General features: G+C 41.8%; 1 protein-coding gene across 2 annotated transcripts in view; it reads right to left on the bottom strand.

Annotated features, from left to right (window-relative positions):
* ATP6V1A (ATPase H+ transporting V1 subunit A) overlaps positions 1–25828 on the bottom strand; it is a 30588-nt gene extending 4760 nt beyond the window's left edge. The window contains exons 1-13 of one of the 2 annotated variants that reach the window (XM_021549160.3): positions 25730–25828; positions 13122–13216; positions 11364–11492; positions 9705–9919; positions 8855–8992; positions 8208–8359; positions 7222–7384; positions 5931–6039; positions 4999–5121; positions 4795–4909; positions 3635–3698; positions 2700–2903; positions 658–752 (exon numbers count right to left, since the gene is read on the bottom strand). In XM_021549160.3, the coding sequence (XP_021404835.1) occupies positions 658–752; positions 2700–2903; positions 3635–3698; positions 4795–4909; positions 4999–5121; positions 5931–6039; positions 7222–7384; positions 8208–8359; positions 8855–8992; positions 9705–9919; positions 11364–11492; positions 13122–13203 (1589 nt within the window). In that variant the 5' untranslated portion in view covers positions 13204–13216; positions 25730–25828. Of the gene's footprint in view, positions 1–657; positions 753–2699; positions 2904–3634; positions 3699–4794; positions 4910–4998; positions 5122–5930; positions 6040–7221; positions 7385–8207; positions 8360–8854; positions 8993–9704; positions 9920–11363; positions 11493–13121; positions 13217–16613; positions 16754–25729 lie in introns of those variants that run through there. The other variant, XM_021549161.4, reaches the window with a different exon arrangement.
* Between the last annotated feature and the right edge of the window lie 164 nt (positions 25829–25992).

Below are 25992 nucleotides of genomic sequence, written 5' to 3'. Positions count from 1 at the left end.
TTCCTGTGCTTCCTATAGCATACACACATACCTGTCCTAGTAACTTGATCAAAGGCACACAGTGTTACAAAATTATGGATATCTACATTTCTAGTGATTAAATACTTGAGACTTCCTGATCTACCTGGGCTGGGGAGTGAGAAGAAGTACAAAAAGGCCCCTTGTCAGGCTGTTAAAACACAAGGATAGCATGGAAAGAAGAAGAGTTCACTAGAGAGAAAGAGAGAGAAAGGGTTTTTTTTGATGGATCAAACTTACTCAAGAATTATGCAATAGTAACTGAAAGCTGATTCTTGCAGTCCCCTGCGTACTGACAGAATAATCAGGAAGATTTTGGATGTTGCCTGTGAAAATAAAGCAATCCTGTCCCCCTTCTCAGACATGCTACTGCAGAAACATTGGCTAACAGAACAATAGAGGAGGACCTGGGAAGCCTGTAGGGTTCTGCCTTCAGAAGGGGTCTGCATGCCTTGGGTACGACAATGTGAATGCACTGTTGAATAGGCTACCTAAGCACAGTTCTTCCACTTCTTTACAGACAGTAACATTAATTTCTGCACTGGTAAAATGCACTGGTTATTTTACTCCCATGTAAAATAACTGTATAAATCCAGACTGCACAGGGCTATGAGGGCAGGGTGGCCAGTCAGACCTCACCTGTCATAAGGCGTGTAACCATTCTGCTGCAAGAAGTCATCTTTTATCAGCTTGGCAACCTCCAAGGTAATTTTATCTGTTTCTGCCAAGGAAGCCTAGAAAAGTAAGGTAAACAGTTAGTTTAGTACCCAAGTCCATGAAGACACAGTATGTCCTGACCTATCTTTCAGTATCTGTCTTCCCACCCTCCTAAAACAGGATTAAGCAGAACTCTGTCTTTTGGGTATTTCTCACTCCCTATTATAGAACAGCCAATTTAACTGATTGCCAGATTAAGATGGGCCAAACAGTCAGTAAGTCTGATTTAGGTCTATCTGATGATAAAGGTAACATCCTTCCCACTGTTAAAGACCATGGAAAAGACATCAGACACTGACAATGTACATGGCTTTGCTATCAGATACACTGAAACATCACCCTCCTACATAAAGAGAAATTCATTACCTTCCTCAACCCTTATGGGAGAAAGACTAGATCTCCCCATGCTAGATCAAGAAGCAAGCTAAAGGATTTGGTTCTAGTCTGCACTGTTACCAATGTCCTTTTCCCACCTGGCATTCAAGAAAAGAAAAGGAGTTGATGAAAATGCCTCTCATACTCCACAGGACAGCCACAACTGCTGCACACTGCTGCTCTTAGCACCACAGGTTGCCCTTCTCCACCTCCATCATCCTTTTGCTAAAGGGGCCTGATTGAGCTTTAAGTAGCCCAACTTGCTTTCTAGACAGGAAGTTTGGACCTTCTTTCATGAGGAGACTAACAGAATTTAGAGCTAAAAAGAAAAAAATACCCTGACTGTACTTTCACAATTCCCCCTTTCTAAAGGTTTGTTGCAGTTGTTAGCCAAGCCCAGAACGAAAGGCACTGTCAAATGTAACATATAATATATCTCTGAGAAAAAAAAATCACCAGTTCCAGTAATTCTATTGTGAGAACAATGCCTAATCACAAGTACTGGCTTAGGAATACCCCTTCCATACTAAGGACCCAATCCTACCCTGCTTTGCAAACCACTCCTTTAGAAGATGTTTTTTAAATAGAGAACTGCAGAAAGTCCTATGACCCCATTTCCTTTTCTTCAAAGACACATCAAGAGAAGAGAGCTCTACTAGGCAAGATCTGATGAAAGGTCTCGTCTTGGTTGGACTAGAACATCAATGAAGAGACAGAGCACCATGAGCAAACTTCCTTTGTGTAACTGTATATAATAAATGTTACTACATACTACTACAGCTCTGTAAACCATAATAGCTCATCTGAACATCACAGAATTAAACTACTGTCAAGTATGTGCCAGGAACCTGCCAATTATCATATTTAAAGTGATAAGCTGAAACACATTTTTCACTGGGTCCTTTCTGAGAGCTTTCAATGGAATTTTTCCTGTCCAAGTTTAGCTTTCTCTTTAAAACGTTGAAGTGGAGAAAGGAAATTAAAAAATGCATGCAAAATGGAGCCATATGTCACAGGTTTCCAAAGAAAAAACATATAATCGCAAGTTCTTTAAAAACCAGACTTCACGTTGTTTCTACAGGCCAACTTGTAAATGCCCATACCTCTGTCCTGCAGCTGGCAACATGGTTTCTAATAGACTGCAACCCTTCAGATGACTTCAACAGTAAAAATGGGTTTGCATAATTTCTCTACAAAGACTGCTTCCAGTGAAAAAGCACTTCAAGTTGCAGCAAAGGGCATTTCAGCAATACTAGAACAGGGAAGCAAGGGAATTTTAAAGCAAGCAGTAGATGTCCCAGTCTTATTTACATGAGAAAAGCAGCACCAATCCAAGGTTTAGCAAATCGGAAAAACTATTTGTCATTAGAAGTCAAACAACATGTAGGAAAGTTGGAATAAAACACAAAAAAGTAACATAAAAAACCACAAAAAACCATAAAAAGTTTGAGGTGAGAGTCTGACGTCTCCCAGTGATCTTTTGTGTACAATGTGGTATCCATCAGGTCTGCTCTAAGATATGGTCAAAAGCCTGCACTTACCATAAGGAAATGGAAGATGGCTCAATGACACCACATCTGGTTACTCACCTTCCCAACAAGCTGCACAATCTCGGCAAGGTCCTCTTCCTCCTGTAGGATCTCTTTGGCCTTTGTCCTGAGAGGGACAAATTCTGTGAAATGCTTGTCGTAGTACTCATCCAGGGCTCGTGTGTATTTGCTGTAGCTGATCAGCCAGTTCACTGATGGGAAGTGCTTGCGCTGGGCCAGCTTCTTATCCAGGCCCCAGAAAACCTGCCAGAAGCCAGAAAGGTCAATCAGCTCTCCAAATCAAAAGTAAACTAAAATAATTGAAGGCAATTAAAAAAAAATAGAGAGCAAGTCAAGCAAGTTGGAGTTAATGCAGTATGGCAAAGGCTTCACAAATGGAAGCCTGGAAGCCTGTTAACTATAGCAGTGACATTCAAATAACACTTCTCAAAAAATGATGCAACTTCTAAACTGAGTTCAGATTTATTCAGCTTGAGACTGCTCATGAGGGAGCAGCTAGCCATAGCAATGTCAATATTGGAGTCTATGTAAAGTGGAGACCAAATAGATGTAACTGCTTTTCCCAAAACTGCAAACAGTTGCAAGACACTCCCAGTCAGCTTCTCTGAGGACTTTTTGTGGTTTCAATGCACATATATTTAGAGTGGTCTGCTTTCCATCTCAGCTGGAACAGATGCATTTGCAGTGCAGCTCAATAGGCAGCACTTAGAAAGCACACAGATAGCCCTGAACAGGCAGTGTTGGAAGGAATTGCTGCCTTCACTCCCTCTTCCAAAGGGATCTCAAACACATCCGTTTGAGACCATCTCACAAGGTCGCCTTTCACAGTGTTAGAACATTTTCCAAAACACCCTACAATGCTGCCTGTGTCAATTCAAAGCTCTCTCCCCAAGCCACTGGCACAAACGTGCTGAAGTACAACCATTTGGAGTAAAACAAAGTGGACAGAAGAGCTGCAACACTGTGGGACTTACCTGGACAATGCCCAGGGTAGCAGATGTGACAGGATCAGAGAAGTCACCACCTGGGGGAGAGACACTGAGCAGGAAGAGATAAAGATTATCAGAGTTGCTTTCACAGTTCGAACTGAAGTACTGAACATATATGACTGACTGTACAGCTCAGTGCAGAGAAACCAGAAAAATCAACATGATTTCAAGTAAATAACAGATGGCAATATGTTTGCACAAAGTGCTTGATGCATACCCACACAGGGTAATATCAAGCATACAATGAAATAGTTACATCAGTGACTGATTGACAGTATTAAGGTGTAATTTCAGTCACATTAGTTCCAGGTAGTGACTCCAGCTTGGATCATCAAACCTGTTTCAATTGGAACAGATTCAGCAAGAGTGCCAATAGAACATCATGAATACACAGTGCAGTGATTTTACAGAAAACAATATGCTAATTTGAAATTATTTTTTATATTCACCTATACAGTAACTACTTCATTTCTGCTTGACATTCCAATACATGCCTTCCTAGAGATAAAAAAATAGTCTTCCAATCTCAAAAGCAGAAAGCCCTTATGTATGTATATTGTGAACAGCAGAACTAAGCAGAGCAAAAAATCAGCTCTGGGTGTTCTTGCAGATGCCAGGGGCCCTCCTGAAAACACAGGGTATCCATTTTGCCCAGGGTATGATACACAAACCAGTATACCTGGGAGAATGCCTGCGGACAACATGTTTCTCACAGCACATCACAGCCTGAGACACACTGCTCCGTGGAATTCTACTCTATTTGAGCACGAGAGTCATGATTCATTATGCCCCCAAGTGCACATTCTGCTGCTCTAACTGCCCCTTTTTTCCTGCTCTGAGCATGGTTTGACATACTTTTCAGAGAGCTCTAATGACATTCTTGCCTGAGCCACTTGATCCGATTGCTGTTCCTGTGACCCCACAGAGCTACCTGTCCACATTGATTCCTTCTGCCTCCATGAACAATTTAGCAGCAGTTCTGGGTGAACCGAGACTAAGTATCTACCTACTTACTCCCATATTTTTAAGTTCTGCAGTTGCACAGAGCAATGAGACCTTTTTTTCTGAAAAAAGGAAAAAAGTGTCCTACAAAACAGTGAGGAAGAAGTGCAGCTGGTACATAGGCAAAGCAATGCAACACTCACGCTCCAACAATGCTGACGCTGCCTTCCCTCTCAGGATTTCCCAGACACTTCACTCTCCCGGCTCGCTCGTAGAAAGAGGCCAGACGGGCACCGAGGTAGGCTGGATAACCACTGTCTGCAAACACCAACACACAGAGATTCAGTCAAAGGCTCCGAGTTTGAAGGGCTGCATTTACAAGACTAGACCGAGGAAAGACTACTCACCAGCTGGCATTTCAGCCAGTCGCCCTGAGATTTCCCTGAGGGCCTCAGCCCATCGGGAAGTAGAGTCTGCCATCATACTGACATGGTAGCCCATATCCCGGAAATACTCAGACAGGGTAATTCCTGTAACAAAAACAGGGTGCTGCAGGATACAGTGCAGAAAGGAATTCTATGCTTATATATCATCATAAGTATGTAAATAAACTAAATTATTTGAGTTTACATTTTGATGAAAATAGACAACAGAAGTAACTTTCTTCCTGCTTTTGTCTCCACTGTCTTTTTTTTTTTGCTGTTGCTGTTTATTTCTTCTCACTCACCTCATTTTTGTTTATGAACCACTCAGATTCATCTTACATTCACATGTATTTCTTTGAAGAGACACTGCAATGTCACTGATGCTACTCTTTCTCTCACTGAAATCATGAACAAAGACTCCTCTTACTGTAAAATGTCTCCTTCCCTTTCAAACCACCAGAATACAAGAGTGAGAAAAAGTCGTGTTTTATTTGAATTATCTGACAACTGTTTATAAAGAAGAACTTAAAAAAAGCCTTTAAGAGGCTGCAAAAGAAAGATTAATCTGCCAACTTGAAGAATACTATTCCTGTCCATTAAGTGGCTGTACTTGTCAGCAGAAAGCTAGTCAAAACCTAAAGCTTAAAGAATTAACACATGCAGAAAACCTACACAAGTCCTGGGACAGTAAATTACCATATAAACAAAATTTACTCAATATTCAGAAATGGCAATTATATGCAAGCAAGTCAGATTCAATTAAGATACTAAGACTTGGTGCAGGCAAGGTCTGAAAGGGTTTACTTCTGAAATTAGACAGGCTTCTAGATATGGTCATCCCAGGAACTGAAAATGCTCGAGTATGATGACTTGCTTTATTCAGACAACTTTCTCTATCCTCTTATAAATCTTACCAGTATAGATGGAGGCTTCTCTGGCAGCCACAGGCATGTTGGAAGTATTTGCTACCAGAGCTGTTCTCTTCATGATGCTTTCTACCTTGCCATCAACTTCCATTGTTAACTAAAATGCAAGAAAGGGAAAAACACCCAAACTGTAACAGTAGCAAGTTCTTTTGTTAATTATTTGCTGCTTGGGTTTTTTTTACTGTTTTACTTGCCTTGCGTCAGGATACTCTCCTCACAGCTATTCTACCAAGAGCAGAGATGAGATCAAAATTTTAGGACATGCTGGTTTGTCTTTCAGACTGCACACAGCTTAATTTTTTAGTGTACATGCTTCAGCCTCACCTCATTTTCTGCAACTGTCAAATCCCTGTTGATCCCATTCAAATAAGTAATGACAAACCCACTGCACAAGGAAGCCCATTGTCCTCTCTCAGATGTCTAGGCTGAAAGAGCTAAAAATTCTTAGCCTGTTGTCATAAGGTCATTATGCATCAGAGAGGTTTTTTCCCCCATATACAAGAAGCCAAGTTAGTATTTGACAACTGGACATAAAAGCACATTTTTAACCTCAGTGAAGCCTTACAAGCAGCTGAACAACAGAATGAACTCCCTGATATTTGTGTAGAATTCCATTTATGAATACCCTGGGTTTTACCTTCTTCAAGGCTACCTCAGCTTGACTCTCCCACCTTGTCACCAATCAACACACCTTTTAGCCCTTATTTCTGACAGTGAAGTTTCTACCTGACAGCTCATACTAGCTGACCCTGGCACAACAACTTCACTAAAACACAGTAACAGGTACAAGGATTGGTAAATCTGTTGCCTGGTTGTAGTTGGGGTTTTTTGTTTTGTTTTAGTTTTATTAACAAGGTACTTTCTACTTCATTCAAAAGGTATTCCAAAGCTTAACATGCCAAACTAATATCTAGTAACTGTATCACCACCCTGCAACTTGTAAATGGATGCTGCATTTTCTATGCACGGTCAAGTTAAGAGACGTGACCAATGACAGGTGAGATATTTAAAACTGTGCTAAATTCTTCTCTCACATTCATTCTGGCTTTATTTTAAACAACTTAGAAGGTACACCCGAAAACTAGTCCAGATGTTTAGTGAGGGGCCACTGAAATAACTCTTGAACAAGCCAAATGGGGTTTTTGCCAGAGCTTCGTGTCAGGCAGGATGATCTTTTCAAGTCATTCTACCAACATGTAGATATTACATGGTTACAGTACCAGCGTGATAGCAAGTCTTCCCAGGAAAGGTTTACTCTCCATGAAATCTCCATACTAACCTCAGGGAAATCTCTCAGTACTTCAGACATTTCATTTCCTCGTTCTCCACAGCCTACATAAATGATGACATCACTGTTGGAGTACTTTGAAAGAGACTGTGAGATCACAGTCTTTCCACAACCAAATGCCCCAGGAATCGCTGTTGTACCCCCTTGTACACACCTGAGTAAAGAAAAAGGAGTCTGATTTGCAAGGAAGTAAAAAACAGCTCTTTCCCATCTTAGAATATATTTTCCACTAGAACTCCCTCATCAAAAGCAGAATGACAGGAGTCACATTCAGTGATCTAGGTGAGAAACACAGCGGTATTTCACTACACCAAAAGACTGAAGGATCAAATCACCCTTTTCTTCTCCTGTCCTTGAAGTATGTGACTTATGCTGATACAACAGCATGACTTCTGGGCTTGAGACATAGCAGTTTTCACAGCTGGAAGCAGTAATGGAATGGAAATGCTAAGAAAAGAACAACTGTACTTAGCTGTGCGTTATAGAATAAGCAGCACAATATTTCAGGACTAAAATAACTAAATTCAGTGTCTTAGAAGTTTGCTGCTTAAATGAGCAGTTTGTGTTACAGTAAAGTGCAACAGTTTTCCTAAGTGGCAACCTCAAAATCATTGGAAACTACACATCCTCAAGACCATGGAAAGGTATCCTACTCATGCATCCAAATGAAGATAGCAAGCTTGAAAATTCTAGTCTTTCTGCAGATGTGACGTGGTTACATTAAGTTTATGCATGTCCAGTTTTTTCTAGATTAATGCACTAGAACAGTTAAACTTCCTTTTGTTAAACTTCCTTTTTCCACTAGTGGGTTCATCTGCCAAATAAATACAAGAAGTTCAGCTAAATATTTTTTTAAGATTATGCTGTGACACATGGTGAAAGCTTACCTTTAAAAAAACCTAATGCTCTAAGGCCTCTTCCCTCTGCTTCCCCCTAAGAGAGAGATTTCTTGCACAGTAGAAAATAAAAGTACTTACGGGAAGAGGGCATCCAGGACTCGTTGGCCAGTTAATAAAGGATGATTGGCTGGTAACTTCTCAGTAACAGGACGGACTTGGCGTACAGGCCACACCTGCACCATGGTGAACTTCTCCTTTACACCTTCAAACTCCAGCTCTAACACAACATCCTAACAGAAAGACAAGTGAAGTAAGCAAACAGCTGCCCGCTGGACCAGCACATAAATTCTCAATTTAACTGCTCTGCACAGGCCTTTGGTAACACCACAGAGCTCTTAGAACGTCAACGTGCAATCATCACCTCCTGAGGGAAGGCTCTTTCTCATATTTACAAGTCTATTGGGGGAAAACAGAGCAAGATACAGCATACATTAAAAATATGCTTTTGAAGAGCAAGTGAATTTTACATATTCATAAAATATTGCAGATCCCCACAGAGGTCATCAAACATGGCACAGTGAAGTGCCATTGGGAAACCATATACATAGAAAATAGCTGCACAAAATAATAATGCAACCCCTGCAGGCAGGGTAGCAGAAGTGATCATTAACTCAGATACCTTGTGCATGAAACACTTTAGTTGGCCTCATGCAGAACAGAAAGAGTACATCAACCTTGTAAAAGAGACATGAAATATACCAGCAACTGCTGCTTCAGAGACTTACTGAAGTGTCATAGTTTCCTGGAGGAGCAATGTATGTAACTGTACCCCTATTCCGTGGGGGCAGCATGATTTTATGTTTGATCAGGGAGTTTTCATTCACCACACCATAAATATCTCCACCAGTGATGTGGCTGCCAACCTAAAATCAGAACAGGTCTATTAGTAATAACTCTTAAAAAAGAACCTCAACAAACTGTAAAAAATACTACAGCTATTAAGTCTAGCACTGTGATTACCCCTTTTAAAATTCCTTGTTACAGCACAGTAGCTCATTTACATAACTCATTACTCCAACAGCATTGCTAGCAACACTGCCTATGCTGTAGTGCCTTTCAAGGCTCAGATAGGAGCAATTATTAACAGACAAAAGAAATTTTCCTCATTTCTTTTCCACCTCTCAACCTAATGTGCTGAGAAAGGATAAAATATGCTAACCTGCAGGGTTGGAAAAAAGATGCTGCAAAGGGCTAAAGCCATGACATTTTCCAGCTCTAAGGCTACCTTCACCATTTGCAAAATGTGTGCTGCAGTCATTCTTTTAGCTCAGGTAACACCTGCTCCTGCTAACGCTTACTGCAATTGCACAAGTTTCTCTATGGTTTGGTAAATACATCAAAACTCTGTAAATTTCTCATATGCAGCAGCAACACACCATAAGTTGTATCAAGTAAGTTTTGGTGATCCCCATCCAGTCTCATACATCACTACCAACTCCTAGCACTCCTTCTTGCAAACTTCAATAAATGCAGTATTAACCACAGGTCCCAGCAGTCACAGCCTTAGCACACTGCTCCAGACCTAAGCTCTGGGGTAGAGGAGCAAGAGGGAAACCCAGGATTGTCAGAACCTACCCGCAGATTTTTGGAAGGTGTGAAGTCCCATTTGACATCTCGGCTCAAAGCTGACACGTTGACACCTCTAGGGATATAGATACTTTTGGTCAGTGTGCTGATGTCTGAGAGAGGTCTCTGGATACCATCAAAAATAGCTCCCATTATGCCAGGCCCCAGTTCCACGGATAGGGGCTTCCCAGTACGGAGAACAGGATCTCCTACAGAGACACCAGCTAAAGATTTGCTGAGGAAAAGTTCACCCAGAACAAGGGAAAGAAACCAGGCAGAAGTCATGAGGCTCACTTCATACTCTCAAACTCCTTTTCTGACTTTAAGACAATACTATTCCAATGTTACACATCACCATTTGAGAAGCATGTAGGCTTTATACTAAATTCTGAATTTGCTCAAACAGCAAAGTTCACCATCCTCTAGAGAGGCAAAGTAGTGACAAATATTCTACTTTATGATCATGTATTCAAGTCAACTGTTGTTGGCAACTAATGTCAACTAATACGGATGAGTTCACTGGAGTGCCAGGCAGTGAGATGACAAAACATCACACATTTCTTACATCTTCAAACCTAGAAAACAGATTAGGCTGTTTAAGTCAGATAATGTAATGAAATAAGGCATTTTTCACTTCAGAATTTGTTTAGAGAGCACAACTCTTTTGATCTTGAGCTTTGCAGAGCTTTTTTCAACAGCAGCCTAATTTTAAAAGGACTTTGTCTAAGACTAGCACTATTGTCCTCCCATCTTGTATCAAGTTGTCAGGTCTGTGCACTACTTAAGCTCCAAAGATGCACAGTGGACTTTTCTCTGCAAAGGGCCAACACCTTGGCAGAAGGGCCTGCTAGAATACAAAAGAAACCTCCAAAACTTAGACAAACTCAAGTTTAATACAAGTTGACTTTGGTGAGGCCTATGACCAAGTTTCCTCTCAAGAGGACATTAAAAGTAAACTATACTCAAACTTGCTCCTTGTACTGATGGAAAGCTACTTGATACTGTTACAATGATGCCATCTAAAATGATAGATTATTAGGCAGAGACAGGACCTAGTCAGCAGTCTGCCAGCAAGCTCCTCAGAACCAAGCTTTGGGAGCCAGCAGAGCCTTTTTCCTAGGCTCTACAACTACACACAGCCCCCTTGGGATGGGGAAAGAGGCCTGGCTTCAAGTTTTATGACTTCTTTTCTGACATTCTCTCATATATATATATATGTAATAAAAAATACATTTTAAATTGCCTAGCTTTTAGAATATATGCTGCATCATAGTTGGACCAAGATACTGTAAGCCTACTGCAGAAGAAAAGGTGTAATCTATTATGCTTGGCAAAATACTCTGTCCAGAAAAAGGCATCCTGCCCACTTCACATTTCTTATTTAAGCATTATACAGTTATCAAAAGCAAAGAAAAAGATGCATCAAATATTGCTTAGTCTTGCAATTTATGGTTGACACTTGTCAACTGCCTTAACAAAGAGGCATTAAAATGCACTTGAATTCTAAGATACACTTTGATTTCCAGTCAAAGAAAGTGTCCTCGCTACATAGCCACACAAAGTAAGATTCACCTCAAAACCATCAAAACTTACAAAACACATGCAGAACAGATGTCCTGCCAGAATCCAAAGTATCTGGCAGCCCAGAGGGAGCAGTGGAAAGGATACAAGTTTCCTCATACACCTGGACAGTGGCCAGATCCCCTTCCAGCCGGATGATCTCCCCCACCAGTTCGCTGTGTCCCACTCGTACCAGCTCATACATGGCAGCACCTGCCATGTTGCAGGCTGTGACCACTGCAAAAGACAGGCACACAGGCGAGTTATTTTTCCTGCAGCTCAGGAAATGTACCCATCTGTAACAACTGCACAGCATAAACCTGGTATTCACCCATATCAGACATGCTCTTGACTTCAAAAAAGGATGACACAACTCCTGATATTTCCAGTTTAAAAGTTAAAAGAATAAGTTTTCCTACAGTTTTCACTCTGTCCTTTATCCAGAATAAGAGGACACTATGAGAATGTAGCATTTCACAGGACAATTCAGGCCATAATTTCTCTTATCTGTCTTGACAGATTGCAAACGTTGAGGGCGTGAGATGCTGTAAACTTTGACAAACAAGTTTTATAGGTACTTCTCCCTTGCAGTGAGCTGGCCCATATTCTCATCTGACTGAGTTAAAACACACAAGAAAATGCCAGAACTCACCCAATGCCTGGTAGTTACATAAACCTTTGGTTGGGGGCCAGCATTTTCTGTTTACCTTGGTAGCGTCTGGATGCTGGCATAAACATGGATAGATCAAGCCAAGGCACCTGCTAAATACCCTTGCATCTAAAGTGATGCTTAGAAAGCTTTAAAGAAAACACTATTTTTTGCTTTATTTTGTAGAAAAGCAATGTCTATCTTAGGGCACTTAAATGAACTTTCAACAGATGAAGATTGTTGTGCAGAATGTTTTGGGCCTGAAACTTCATGCTGCTTTGAGTTAGATTTCAACAGGTCATATATGGAGTCCTGGCTGCTTTAGAACAAAATCTATTATATCTTGCATACTGTGATCAGAGTAATGCATGTAAGATTCACATATTTACAGAAAAACACATGTTCCACTTCTTGGGAAAGGATACTGTGTCAGTGTAAAATTGTTTTTAAGTACCACCTCTGCAGTTACAGAATTTGCAGTGAAAAAACTTGTGCCTATTTAGGTAGGGAATTTCTTATTCATCAAACACATTGCATTAACAAAAATACTTGCTGTCTTCTGTTCTCATATTCTCATCCTTTCCTTCAGCTCTTGAAGAGAATGCAGGGGGAGCAGAAAAGCCAGTAGAGTCTGCATGTATTCAAAAGCTGTTCCTATCAGAGCCTAAACTATTTCAGCTGATAAAGATGAAGGAGGAGTCCTCCTTCTCCCAGCTGCACTATTGCCACATTCTATCACCTTGCCTGAGTCTTGTGGCTCCTTGCTGAGCTCCCCTAGCCCATGGTGCAGTAAACAGTACAGCTTGACACTGACAGGGACTGAGGATCTCAGAAAGCACAGGAACAAACTTTCAGTGAGAACAGACTATTTATTCCACACCCTTTTAGAGAAGCTTAGCACCCTGGGTCCTGCAGATTTCCAACCAAGGGGCTTTTTCTCATATAGGAAGCTTACCTTTTGTTACTATTATTGGTTTTTTATTCAACTGCCTGCTTCCACTCATTAAATTTTTAAAAACGGTTAATTAATAGTAACACCTTTTTAGCAGTTTTTTAATAGTTTGTGAGACTACAAATCAGTGCTACTTCTTGAAGTCCCCCACCAAAAAAAAAAAAAAAAAAAGATGAAAAACATCACCCAGAGCTCTTTTATACTTCTCTGCTTTCAAGTGAAGATTAACAAAATGTATGGACTTCCTTTACAAAATAATACTTACCAGGTCCTGAGACTCCATAAACATAACCAACAAAAGCCTCTCTGTCCTCATCACGAATTTTGGGGAGTTTGGAGAAGTCCATTTTGCCTGTTCAACTGAACAAAAGACAAAAGAGTCAGTCTTGAAGAACACACACATGTACTAAGTTCTTCCTCTTCCCTCTGCTCTCATTTACTTTCAGTTAAAAAGAACTCTGAACTCATAGCATGAAGCACTTTAGCCTTAAGCACTTTCAACTGATTTTAAAGCTGTAAAAAGTGAAAAGGTAACTGATTTAAACAAACACAAGATCTGAGATTTCTTATTGAGGAACACAGGGGTAGAATATCACTCCATAACATGCTCCACAGAATGCTACTGAATGAAAAAGATGCAGTACAACAATGTCCTAACACTGTTACACTGTTTTTAAAGCTTGGTAATAGGATATTTAAATAAGAGAAAATCTCTTTTGTATTCCACATCTCATTACCCTCCTTCAAAATATGGAGTCTTCTATGATTCTTAGTGAGCAAGAGAATGTTCTGGGTCTGCTTTACTGCCACTAGTCTCTAAAATGCAATACTACAAATATTAATTGTGAAAATTCAATTTTTGCAATCTTAAGGTGTTGAATCAGACTATATAGAGGAAGAAACACAGATTTTCAGAAGCACCAGCACACAAACATGTGAATCCTTTCTGTGTCTCATTGCTACATACTACCCAGTCTTTGCTCTCAGTGAAACCCACAGAGCATTACAGAAGAATTGTGCTGAAAAATGGTCAAAAGCTTCAGCTTGCAACAGATAAACAACTGGCTGCCATCTCTTGCCAGTTAACTGTTTAGCAAGTCTAAACAACTGGCCCTGGAAAAGCTGTTTTATCAGCAGACTTCCTCCATCCCTGTTTGTCCTGTGCCTGACAGTTGGGCTGTCCTGCTTCCGGGGCGGATCAGAGGATTTCATGGTTTTGCTTTGTGAGCCCTTCTCATGCTGTGTGTTACCTTGGAAACTGACGGGTCTTGGAGAACTGTAAGGCCACATTCTTCCCTCTTAGGAAGACACTCGTAGCTGTACAGACACCCTTAGGACACAGCACTGGTGAAAGGTGAGCTATGGCAGCTCCAGCACAGAACTCTCCTGTGCTAATCAGCAGCAAGGCCCCTGGTTCGGTGACATGAACTGGGAGATATCTGTTGACACTCACACTCAAGTCTTTGAGAGCAGCCTACTCTAACTCTTCCACAAGGCAGCAAATACAAAGGCATACTCAGGCTTAAAAACCTGCCCCATGTACAATAAGCAAGATAACTCCATTGCTACCCTTTCCACTACAATTCAAGGATACGTTTTTGCCTATTCTTTGGGAGCAGTAGCTGACTTCTCTATTCTTGAAATCCTACAACTATTTTCCAGCTTTTTAATACAACAATACAAGTCCTCTGCCCCTCAGCCTCTTTACTGATCTATAAATTTCAAATTGATGGCACTGCTCCTTAAGAAAAAGATCTCCTATGATTCCAAACTCTTGTTCATCCTGAAGGAATAGCTTCTCCCAGGCTCCATGTCTCTGTCAGTGTATCATGGCTGCCACTGATTTATTTCACAGCAGCCACCACAACAGCTGATCATGGCTCAGTCACCACCAGCTTGGAGCAGACCTGCTAATGGGTTTTGAGCCCAAAGGCTAAGCCAGATATCCATTAGATCACTCTATCCTCTATAGCCATAGGTTATCCTTCACACTTCCAGGTGTTTAGACCCAGGAGATAATTTTAATTTTACTGCTTTTTTTCTCAAATGCCTCCCCTGACAAATGGCAAAGGGGAAGTCCTCGCAAAGCAATCTGCAGTTCCTGAGCAGCTGGTATGAGCTGGTTCTGATCTGACTAACACAACTATCTCATCTTTTTTGCTTTTAACAACTAAAACTCAAGCAAGCACAATTGCTGTTCATACCAAATGAAGCAGCTGTTCTTATAAATACAAATTAAATATGTACTTCAATATACCATACAGAACAACATCCAGTGTCCTACTATCAACATCTCCAAGAGCACAGCAGAGTTAAACCACATTCTCATAACTGAATTAGTGACACAGCTTGGCAATTAGACAACGTCCCATATGAAAGAGTCAAATTACAAAGGCAAGGAAAAGCAGGAACACTGGGCCAGTTTCTTTAAATTAGCTTTTCTTCATAATCAAAACCTGCTTGAAGTGACTGTTTACCTTTTAGGGAGGCAAGTAAGAACCTCAGAACAGCCATTCTGCAGTTAAATGGCAACATCCTGACAGCCAGCACCTGCCTCTCCTGTTCCTGTGGCTGCTCTGCTCCTCTCTCTTCCTACAGCCACCTTTCCAAATTACTGGCCAAGCCAAGTAAAAGAGCAGGGAATTCCTCCACTAGACCACCTAGCAACATTCTCATAATTCCTGTCTACCATGATCTCTAGCATCTACCCTAACAGCTTTTAAACACAAACCTATTAGATATTTCAAGTGTAAAAGAAGGATTCGTTCTCACCTGTGTTTTACCTCCACTATTCCTCCAAATTGCAGTCTACACAAAGCCAGTGCCCACCCAGCCAGGCTTACCTCTTTTTTAAGGGGCTACATATGTCTTAACACTAAATACAAATTAAGAAAAAAAAAAAAAAAAGAAGAAAAGCTGTTATTTATCACTGCATCATTTTCTTGTGTTTGTATACTAGCACTACAGATTTTCAATTTATATGGAAAAGTCCTTGAGGGCCAAAATGCTGCCTTACCTTCCTACCTTGTTAGATGCTTTCATTGCCAGTACTCAAAAAAAAAATGAGATTCCCTAAAGCATATATGTACCCTAGAAAAAATGGTAGCTGACCATTTCAGAAATCTTCAGAAATTTCAGAGGCCCGAGGCCTTTGAAAGGCCTCTTGCCAACACAAGATATTAGGCACTATATGCAATTCCCTCCTACAAAAGTCCACTAGCACACCTATATAGGATATTAGCTTATTTTTAATTCCCTTATGAGTAAAGATGCATCTTGTATGCTTTACAATTTTGATCTTCCTTATCTAAAACAGTTCACCAATTGATTTCAAACATGTTCTTAAGCTCTAACAGTCATATTCTGATTAATAGTGCCAGAAATCAAAATACTGCTTGCAGCAGAACCTTCTCTGACTAATAGGTGATTTATTACACTGATTTTCAAGTCCTAATTAAACATGAAAGAGCCTATAACCTGAGCTTTCTATCTTGGTTTCTCCCCAGAACAGTAATCTGGTTACACAGTAGCCCCAAAAATGTAACTGCCCTGCTCTCTATGTTAGAGAAACCCGTTTTGCTTCACTGTTCCTGGGTTTTGCATCTAACATTTGATCAGACGCAGAATTTACACAACAAATTGCCTTAACACAAAGAGTTTTTCCAAATTCAGACTCCAGTGAGATTTTTAGAAGGAGCCTTCTCGCAGCAAGGAAAAAAATTGATGACAATTTTATCACATAAACACAGTTCCTTACCTTATTTTACAGAAGCAGGGAGTACCAAAAACCCACAGGCCCAATTCAAAAGCTAGAATTCAGCAGTGAAGCATCACCACTTGTGAAATAATCGTCCTTCTAGTGCCCCTACACAGAGGGATGAGAAAGCTGCTGCAGAGGGGAACGAAATTTCTGACACACAGCAGAGGCACAACCACCTGACTTGATGAGTCATCAGTCTCTCTCTCCCTCTCCCACCAGCACCGAGGAATGCCGCAATAGCAATTCCAGCCACCTCGAGCCCAGCTGAACTCCCATCTCTGCTCTCCCTACCGCACAGGACCCAGCAGAAGAAATCAAAATGCTTCTGCATTTGCATTAAGGGCCTCCTACAAAGCCAGGAATTCCAATGTCCCGAGCGGTGCATACAACTGTACAAAAATCCTTGAAAGAGGTGCATGTTTTCTGCTGGGATCTGTTCACCTGCCTATTACACCTGTAATAGGTGTAATAGGCAGGTGAACAGATGTAATGCAGCCATGTCAGTGTGTGCTCTGCTCTGGAAGAGCTTAACAGAACAACTGTTTAACAACAGACTGCACAGGGAGGCGCTGAGCACACTGCAATACTAATTGCTTGAGCATGTTGAACAGTATTGATTGCTTCTAGGAGTCTTATGGGGCTTCCTTACACTCGGAAGCCCCTCCCCTGGCCAGCAGAAGCACTAAGGCAATTGCAGAACATCCAACACCTCAACAATGCTGTGAGAGACACAGCACCCAGAGAGCTGTGCCACTGAGTGACAGCTGCTGGAATCTGTTTTCAGAGATCGACAGGCACTGCCCCATATGCTGGACAGAAGATGGGCAGTGTGATTTCTCCCGAAGAACCTGCACAAAGCTGAAGAGCTCCCTGCAGTCTTCACAACTTCTCAAGTCTATCTTTGTAAATTCTAGGATTACCAACACTTCAAATTGCCACAAAAGCCTAGACATTAACCACAACTGTAGAGAAGAGCACAGTATCAGTCATTTGGAAGCAGCAGCATTACATCAGTAAGTCATCAATGGTAGGAATCATTCTGCTGAAATAACTTTAACTTGAAGGTCATAGATTTTAGTGTCTGAAACAGACTAATGTGGTTTGACTTCCAAGGCTAGAAAAATAAGAGTCAGAATATAAGCCCTTTCATTTGATATCCAGGAAAGCTTAATAGGCATAAACAGTAAAACATAGCCAAACAGTTTTCCAAAGAAAATAATATCTCCTCCTCTTCTTAGTAAAAACCTAGACATTACGGAATAATAAAGATCACCACCTACACTGGACAATTAGCTTAGTGTCACATTGGAGTGATGCTCAAGGCTGCTGACATGCACCTTGTTCACCTGAACACTCTGGGCACAGTGCATAAATCCCAGTGTCCAGCTGCACTGAGAAGATCTGTTGCAAAGGCCTCATAAATAACCAGATAATCACTGCCATAGATTTCCTGTAACTAGGACAGTTTAAACTTCCTCTTCTAACAGATGATATCTTTGGAGGAAGTATTAAAAAAAAAAAATACAGTGCCTGAATTACTAGACAAATGCAGAAGTTTGGCAGCATTTTCATATCTAGAATTTGTCCCACAAAAAACAACATGCCCAGAAATCTAACACAGGTCACTGGGAAAGGAAGCCCAACGGTATTCTCAGGAAACCTGCTCCTTCACAGTATGCAGAGTTATAATTTTACTATAAGACAGCAGGGGAAATTGCTCCAGATTTCTCAGTCACCAAACAACTGAATTACTGAGGTTGGGGGGCACCTCTGGCAATCATCTATTTCCAACCCCCAGCTCCAAGCAGCCTGATATGGCTGCTTAGGGCCATATCCAAATGTGTTTTGATTACCTCCAAGGATGAAGCCACTACAACTCTCTGGGCAACCTGTTCCAGTGTTCAGACACCCCTGCAGTAAAATTGTTTTCCTATGTTTAAAGGGAATTCCCTGTATTTCAGTTTGTGCCTATTGTGTCATGTTACTTCAGCAGGTACCTTGAGAAGAGTCTGGCTCCATCATCTTTGCTCCCTCCCATCAGGTGTTTATATACTCTACAATAGGATTCTCAGAGCCTTCTCTTCCTGAGGCTATATAATCTCAGCTCTCTCATCTGTTTTTCCTACCTCCGCATGCTAAACAGTCTTTGTGGCCCTTTTCTGGATGCACACCACTAAGCCATGGCTTTCTTCTACTGGAGAACCCAGAACTAGACACAGCACTCTAAATGTGGTTTCCATCAAGTTTAGCCAAGGTGAAAAACCATCTTCCCGAACCTGTTGGCAGGATTCTTCCAAACACAGCCCAGGACAGTGCTGGCTGCCTTTGCCACAGGGGCACATGGCCAGCTGATATCTAGCTTGGGGACCCCCAGTTCTTTTCAGCACTTAGTCAGTTCTCAGCCTGTAGCAGGATATGTGGTTATTTTGCCTCAGGTGCAAGACTTGGCACTTCCCTTTGTCAAACTTCATGAGATTCTTGTCAGCCAATTTTACCAGTCCAAATCCCTCTGTATGGCAGCATAACCCTCTGCTATATCAAACACCTTCCAACCGTGTCATCTGCACTCTAATGAAACCAGGCAGGAGTCATGTCCTGTGCTCAACACAACCATGTGGCTCAGCCTTCTCATGACACAGACATTGTAAAGTGAACAGCATCAACCTTCCTGCTACAAGCTCCGAGCCAGAAAGAATTTCTTAAACTCAACAATAGGGACATTTTTCCACTTAGTTATTCATACAATTTCAGTTGGCACAGGGCAGTTTGAGGCCATCTCTGCTCTAGATAAATCCAGAACCTGCCTGAGTGATGCTCAGCCACATACTGTGGATCCATGTGCAACCCTACAAGACTATTTATCTTTCACATAACTTGTTCCTTGGGGTCTTATAAGCCCCCTCCTCCCTCTCAAATGAAGCTTGCTTTGCTCAGCACACGTACACATAATCCATGTGTATTCAGGGAAAGAGAATTATGCTGCCACTGTCATTGCAGCACATGATGGCTACAAAGTGAGACCATGCAACACTGAATTAATGAAGTCCACCACAAGCTCCTACTGTCCTCTTCCTAAAAACAGATAGGGACTTAGCTTTGGGCATGCCAATACATACAAGTTTGATACTTCAAATAAACATCATGTCCTGCACACAAGCTAAAGATGTAACAATATATTTATATTTGATACATATATACAACATAAAGTATATATTCCTAAAGCAAGGGTGTGAAGTCTGCCCATGCAAGATGTACCACCACTACAAGTTGTTACTCAAGCACCCAAGCTTTTATTCAGCAGCTTGGGAAATTCTTTTAGTTAGCCCAGAACAATACTAGAACAAAGCTGTTTGAACAAGACTAAGAAGTCAGTAGCTAAAATAAAACTAGATAGAAAGGCTGGCAAGGTGTTCATTGCATAACTACTTTGACCCACTGAAGATCTGATCAGCTCAGTAGATAAGCAGCCTTCAAACATCAAAGGCAGCAATCATGCTATATCTAGAAGTGATAAAGATCCTAGCTAAATCCATTAAAATACTCCTATTACTAGAGAAAACCACACTGCCCATGTGAAAAAATGTTCATCAACTGACTCATATGCTAGTTTTCCACAATAGGGTTTTCCATACCAATTCTTTCCTCTCAGCTGAGGCTTCTCCAGAGGAGGAGATTGATGAGTCGCTCCTTAGTTCTTGCTACATTGCTTCACAATTTTATTACTGTGAAAAATTTGACATTCCTTTCAGCCTGCTACACATTCTGCCCTTTGGATTGGTAGACTTTCACACAAAAGAAAGATCTAACACAACTGAAATCCAAACCATACTACAGAACACTAATACAAAATTAATTTCTGTGTTCTGCAGTGACCGCCTTTTCTTATCCTGATCCAGTCATCTAGCTGCTAGAGCTGAAAAGTTCTGCAGCCATCTGTTCAGTGCAATGCTCAGTCATCTCCTCTAGATGAACAGTTTTCATTAACCTCACTAACACTACTGCTAAACTAAAATCTACCCTACCTTTTATTAAGTAAAAGTCACTTAATTGTCAGGTGTATCTGGCGCTGGTATACTTGAAGTACTTTTTGATGGTCTAACCTTTAAGATGACAAACATTAAAATGAAATGAATACGTAGCTGTAAGCAACTATAACAGCAAAATTTACTACAGTTCAGCAGAGTGACTTCTGAAGAGTTGAAGATCTTACCTCACCAGACAAAACAACTGTTACTGGATTTTTAAATCAGGCTCAGTTTTACATACAGAATCACATAAGTTGTTTGGGCTCATTAAAACACAGTGTCTCCTCTATAATCCTCACTCTACTGCCTAACCCCTTATCCCCAGGTGTAATGGCTAAAATACTGAGCATGAGTTTGGAATAAGCATTTCATCACTACACGTTTAAAGTTTCAGGTCACCTTTAAAGTTAGGATATTATGGAATCTTCAGTTTATTATGCAAGGTATTTGACAGCTAGTTTGAAGAGCTGAACCAGGAGTAAGTCTACATGAAAGTCTTGGAGAAAGATCCAACATCCCTAGCAGACAGAAGTACTCTTTTATAGCACCTTTGGTATAATGAAACACCTGGTTGGAATCACAGCACAACTATTGGCACTGGATTCCAGAAAAAGGAAATTCAGTCAAGGTTGACTCTCCGTAATGAAAAACTGCATCTTTATGTTTTAAAGCAAGTTAAGCTCCATTTGGAAATTTTATGTTCAAATAAAATAATACCTGAAGTATTTACAGATTCTTTAGAACAGCCAGAGGCCTTCCAACATATTAGATTTTACCTTTGTTTAACCTACATATTGTGGTGGTTGTCTGAATATCTACCAGCTCATGCAAATTTATCCCAGGATAACAAAACCCTTAAAATTTAAAGGATCTATAGGCAATTCATGTAATAGAATTGCTTACTTAGCCATCTTTACCAATATAGTATGCAGTTAGTCTGAAATACCATCTTAGGGTTTTTCTGAAGAGCTGATTTTTAAGGTCTTACTTTCAGAGTGGGAAATAAAGCAAGGATACAGTGTAACAAGAACAAGGGCCAAACATTTGCCCCACTAACTGAAATTTTTGGAAGATGCACTTTCTTTGCTCAGGTATTAAAAAACTGGCAAGTCATTCTTTAGGCTCTCAGACAACACTTGAATACCTGTAAGCTTTTGTCCAGCTATAATAACTTATAACTATTATATAACTATAATAAGTTTCCATAAAGGCACAGCTGTCTCTCTATGGCTTTTCCCATGTCCTTTTTGTATCTCCTCACGCCCAGCCATCCCAACCACAACAGGACTGCTCTTCATGCTTAGGGCACAGAACACAGACCTGCATCACAGACATCCAAACCACCTCTGTTCTACATGAACCACCACAAACCACTTCAGTAAGCAAGCACAGCTTACAGCAGCCAAAAGATGGGACACAGCATCTTCACAGCACACATTCTGGTTTTTCTCAGGGGATACTGTCTGGCAGAAACACAGCTGGGCTGACTGGTCAGCTGAAACTCACCAGAGCACCAACATTTCAACTTGGTTTTAAGAATCCTTACAAAGCAAGCACTTTTCAATTGATTAGGAAGGACAAAGATAAGGCTTTTATATTACAGAGACCCTCTAGAACACCACTTCTCTCAAGCATTTGTATCTGCAATGGGTCTATTTCCAGCAGACTTTTTAGCTCATTTACCTCTTCCATTCAATGAGTCTTGGTTAACTGGGGCAGCTTCCCATATTAGTTTTGGTCCCTGCTGATTACTTTTGATTTGAACATAACAGACTCCCCAAAATGTTGTAAACTATGACAAAATTAAAAGAGGGGCCACTGTCAGACAAATTATTTCTGAACAGAGTGAGCAGCAACACTGAATTTTATCATTACACAAGCTCAGAGGAGTAGTCCAGCTGATGAAGCAAGCAAATAAATTCAGCAGCTAAAACTGGTCTTCATCTGCCATTTGGTTAAGTGGTAGTAACAGGGTCTGTTAGACTTCCAGGATTTATCCATATACATCTTACTGGTTTTCACAGTAACTGTATCATTGCAGTAAAGCCAGGCCTTGGAAGGCAAAGTCTGTCAGAACAACCAAATCATGTATCTAAAAAGGTCAATGTTTCTGAGACATGGGAGTGTTGAACTTGAGAGCTTGACAGACACAGAAGAAATAAATGCTTGGATGAAATAAAGTAACCAACCAAAAAATATTTATAAGTGCAGAACTTAATGCCATGAGAGATGACCAAACCCAAGAATTTGGTATAAGCTTAGCTGTCCACTCACAAAGGGAAAAGTGGAGAGAGAGCATCAAAGACAAGCAAAAAGCTTTTTATACCATAAAAGATACAACAATGACAAACAGAAGATCCAGTCAAAACCAGTTTTGCATGTTGGAGATTTAGGTGATTATTGGCTTATTCTGTAGGAAAAAAAAAAGGCTGAAAAGTTTAAATTCATTCTGCTTCTTCGGCTGGAGTAGGACCCTGTTTCTCTCTGCCCAGCTGGAAGGCTAAAGAAGTCACATGTTTTAAGATGTTCAGTAAAAATGAATGAGCATGATATTCCAGTTGACTGCATGGTCTGTTTTCATTGGCAAAATTCCAGCCTAAAAAAAAAAGAAATCATACGGATACCATTGTTCAACAATGCCTCAGTATTTCCAAGTCTGAAATCCCCTATTTTTTAACCTCCAAAACAAGCATGGAGAAAAGAATATATTTCAGGCAATGTAGCATTGGGTTGCTGCATGGTTTGCATTTTGTAGGGTTTTCTTAAAAAGAGAAAAAAACAGAGGTATTACTACTTGCTCAGAAGTAGCATTCAACATTTTATGGTCAACATTAAAGTAACCAAAGAGCTCAACGAGATTATCTTGCAATCCTTTTACTCTTTCTAAAAGAGTAATTAGGAATGCAGCCATAGCTCATAAACATGCAATTTCAAAGCAAGAGGGAAACCCATCAGTAGGAACTTTCAGGGCTTGAGAACCCAAAGACAACCATTATGGCATGAAATCACAAGGGGGAATGCATAGTGCCTCTAAAAGGATCTTCAGGGGAATCATCTGGTAACCTGCTGGTCTATAGGAGCTTTGGATGACAATGTGTAACACCAGCACCATGCAAGTCTGGGAGATAAATGCATGAAGTCATCCTGGGAAAAAAATTTAGATAACAGAAGGACACTTAAGGCCCACAGCCTTCATAAATGAGGGCAAATGAGGCATAAAACTGTTAATACACACTTAGACCAAAACAAAAGCTAAATTTAAGCTAATGCTCTATAAAAATGAAGCTACACTAATCACTCATGGCTCAACCCTATTAGCACTACCTGTAGAAAATAATTCTTGATTTGGAAAACCACAAGGCAGTATTTACGGGAAACAGAGATCTTGTGTTACTATTGCAACACAAGACTGCAACCCCCCTTTGAACAGTCAGCTGATGCCAGCAGCCATTTTCCACTGTTGCCTTAATTTGTCCTTCCCTGTTCTCTCAAGCTGATGTCCATGGTGATTTAGTACTTCTCAATGTCAGACTTTGCCACCTGATCATAAAATTAAGACTAATTTTTTCCCCACATGAAAGAATAAAGCTTTTCCAGAGGATTTTGCATTACAGACTGACAGGCACAGCAAAAATAATCTGCAGTACTTTTGGTAATTCAAAGACCTGTAGATTCTGATCTCACTTCACATATTCTTACATAGAAAATAATAAAACGTAGATATTGTTACATGTTTATATTTGCTGGTCATTGAAAAGGCCTTGAAAGCACAGAGAAGCCAAACATTCAGCTGCTGCAGATCTGCACAGTGCAGAAGTCAGTATAAATACAGCACAACTTACAACATAGTGAAGATCTGCCTCAAACTTCCACTTGCAAATGCCAGCTTGTATTTTGCATGTTCTTCCTAATAAATCACTTCTAGCAGTCTATCAGCAGGTTTTCCTATTTTTCCACCCCCTCTCCACTTCAGCAAGAAGAATTAGCATTTAAAATACCGTGCTAGATCAAATAGCCAGTGTACTTTGCTGAAGTATTGCATTACAATGAATAAAATGATCACCAAATTGCTTTTATGCCCAGCAGGAGAGCAAATTCTATGAGAAAAGACAGTAAAATTTCATGAAGGAAGACTTCACTTTCTCCTAAGAAAGTAAATCACTTTGGGCAGCTGCACGGAATGGATGGATCCTGACACATGTGTCACATACTCCAATGTGACAGCTACCTGTCACATGAACAATATCATCCAGAATCCAGCTGTGTAAGATTTTTCTCTTGCCTTTAAGTGAATGCCAAGGGTGATGTCTGAAACACCTCATCTGAGGCAAAATTTTGTCACTGGCTACAGGAATAGGAAGCACATCTGATGTGCCACCAAGATATTCAACTGCAAAGCAACAACAGGGGGGTTCTTCTGCCACGGATGGCTGGAGGGAGAAGCCCGCAGCGGAATTCCTCTTCCATAACCGCGCTGCTCTCTCTCTGCTGCGCTGCGGTCAAGGCACCGAAAGATTCAGATCCACCCACTCAAGATGGTGGGATGACCTGGCGCTGGAACCCAGCCGCTATCGCCCTGTCTCTTTTCGGTAAGGGATTCTGGCATAACCCTAAAGCATCTCACTGGGTGTCTTCGATCGAGCGCTCGGACAGTTTTTCCTTGAGGGGCTGCCTCGCTCTGCAGCTCTGCGCTCCCCGTGAAGCGGGGCCGGGAAGCGCACGGCCGGCTGCAGCGGGCCGTGCTGCCGGGACACGGCTCCCTGCGGGCCGTGCCGCCGGGACACGGCTCCCTGCGGGCCGTGCCGCCGGGACACGGCTCCCTGCGGGCCGTGCCGCCGGGACACGGCTCCCTGCGGGCCGTGCCGCCCCCCTCCCGGCTCCCGCCGCTCCGCAGCGCCGGGGCCGCGCTCCCCCTGCGAGCGGCTCCGCAGGGAGACCGCGTCCTTCCCGGGCAGGGTGCGAGCGGGGCGGGGAGCGGCGACAGCCGACCCCCCGCTCCTTTACCGCAGAGAAGGGCAGCCCCGGGCGCAGCTCGGGAGCGGCGGAGGCAGCGGTGCGAGGCAGGGGGAGAGGGGTCGGGCGTCTCACCTGGGCCGGCCCGGCGCGCCCGAATCCGCCCGAGTCCCTCCGCCGGCGGCAAAGGAGGCGCTGGATCAGCTGACGCCGGGCCCCGCGCGCATGCGCTGCGCCGCACACCGGAAGCGCCGGGCGCGAGCCCTGCCCGACTCCGGGCGGAGCTTCGCCCGCCCTGCCGGGGCCGCTGCCGCGCAGGAGCGCGCCGGGCGCGGTGGGGCGCGCCGATTGGTGGTTCTGTGTCACGTGACAGCGAGCACGCCCCGTCCCCGAGACGA

Source organism: Lonchura striata, chromosome 1 (genome assembly GCF_050655825.1).
Source record: "Lonchura striata isolate lonStrDom1 chromosome 1, ASM5065582v1, whole genome shotgun sequence".
In the NCBI taxonomy this organism is placed as follows: domain Eukaryota; kingdom Metazoa; phylum Chordata; class Aves; order Passeriformes; family Estrildidae; genus Lonchura; species Lonchura striata.
This window is presented reverse-complemented; position numbering and strand designations above follow the sequence as displayed.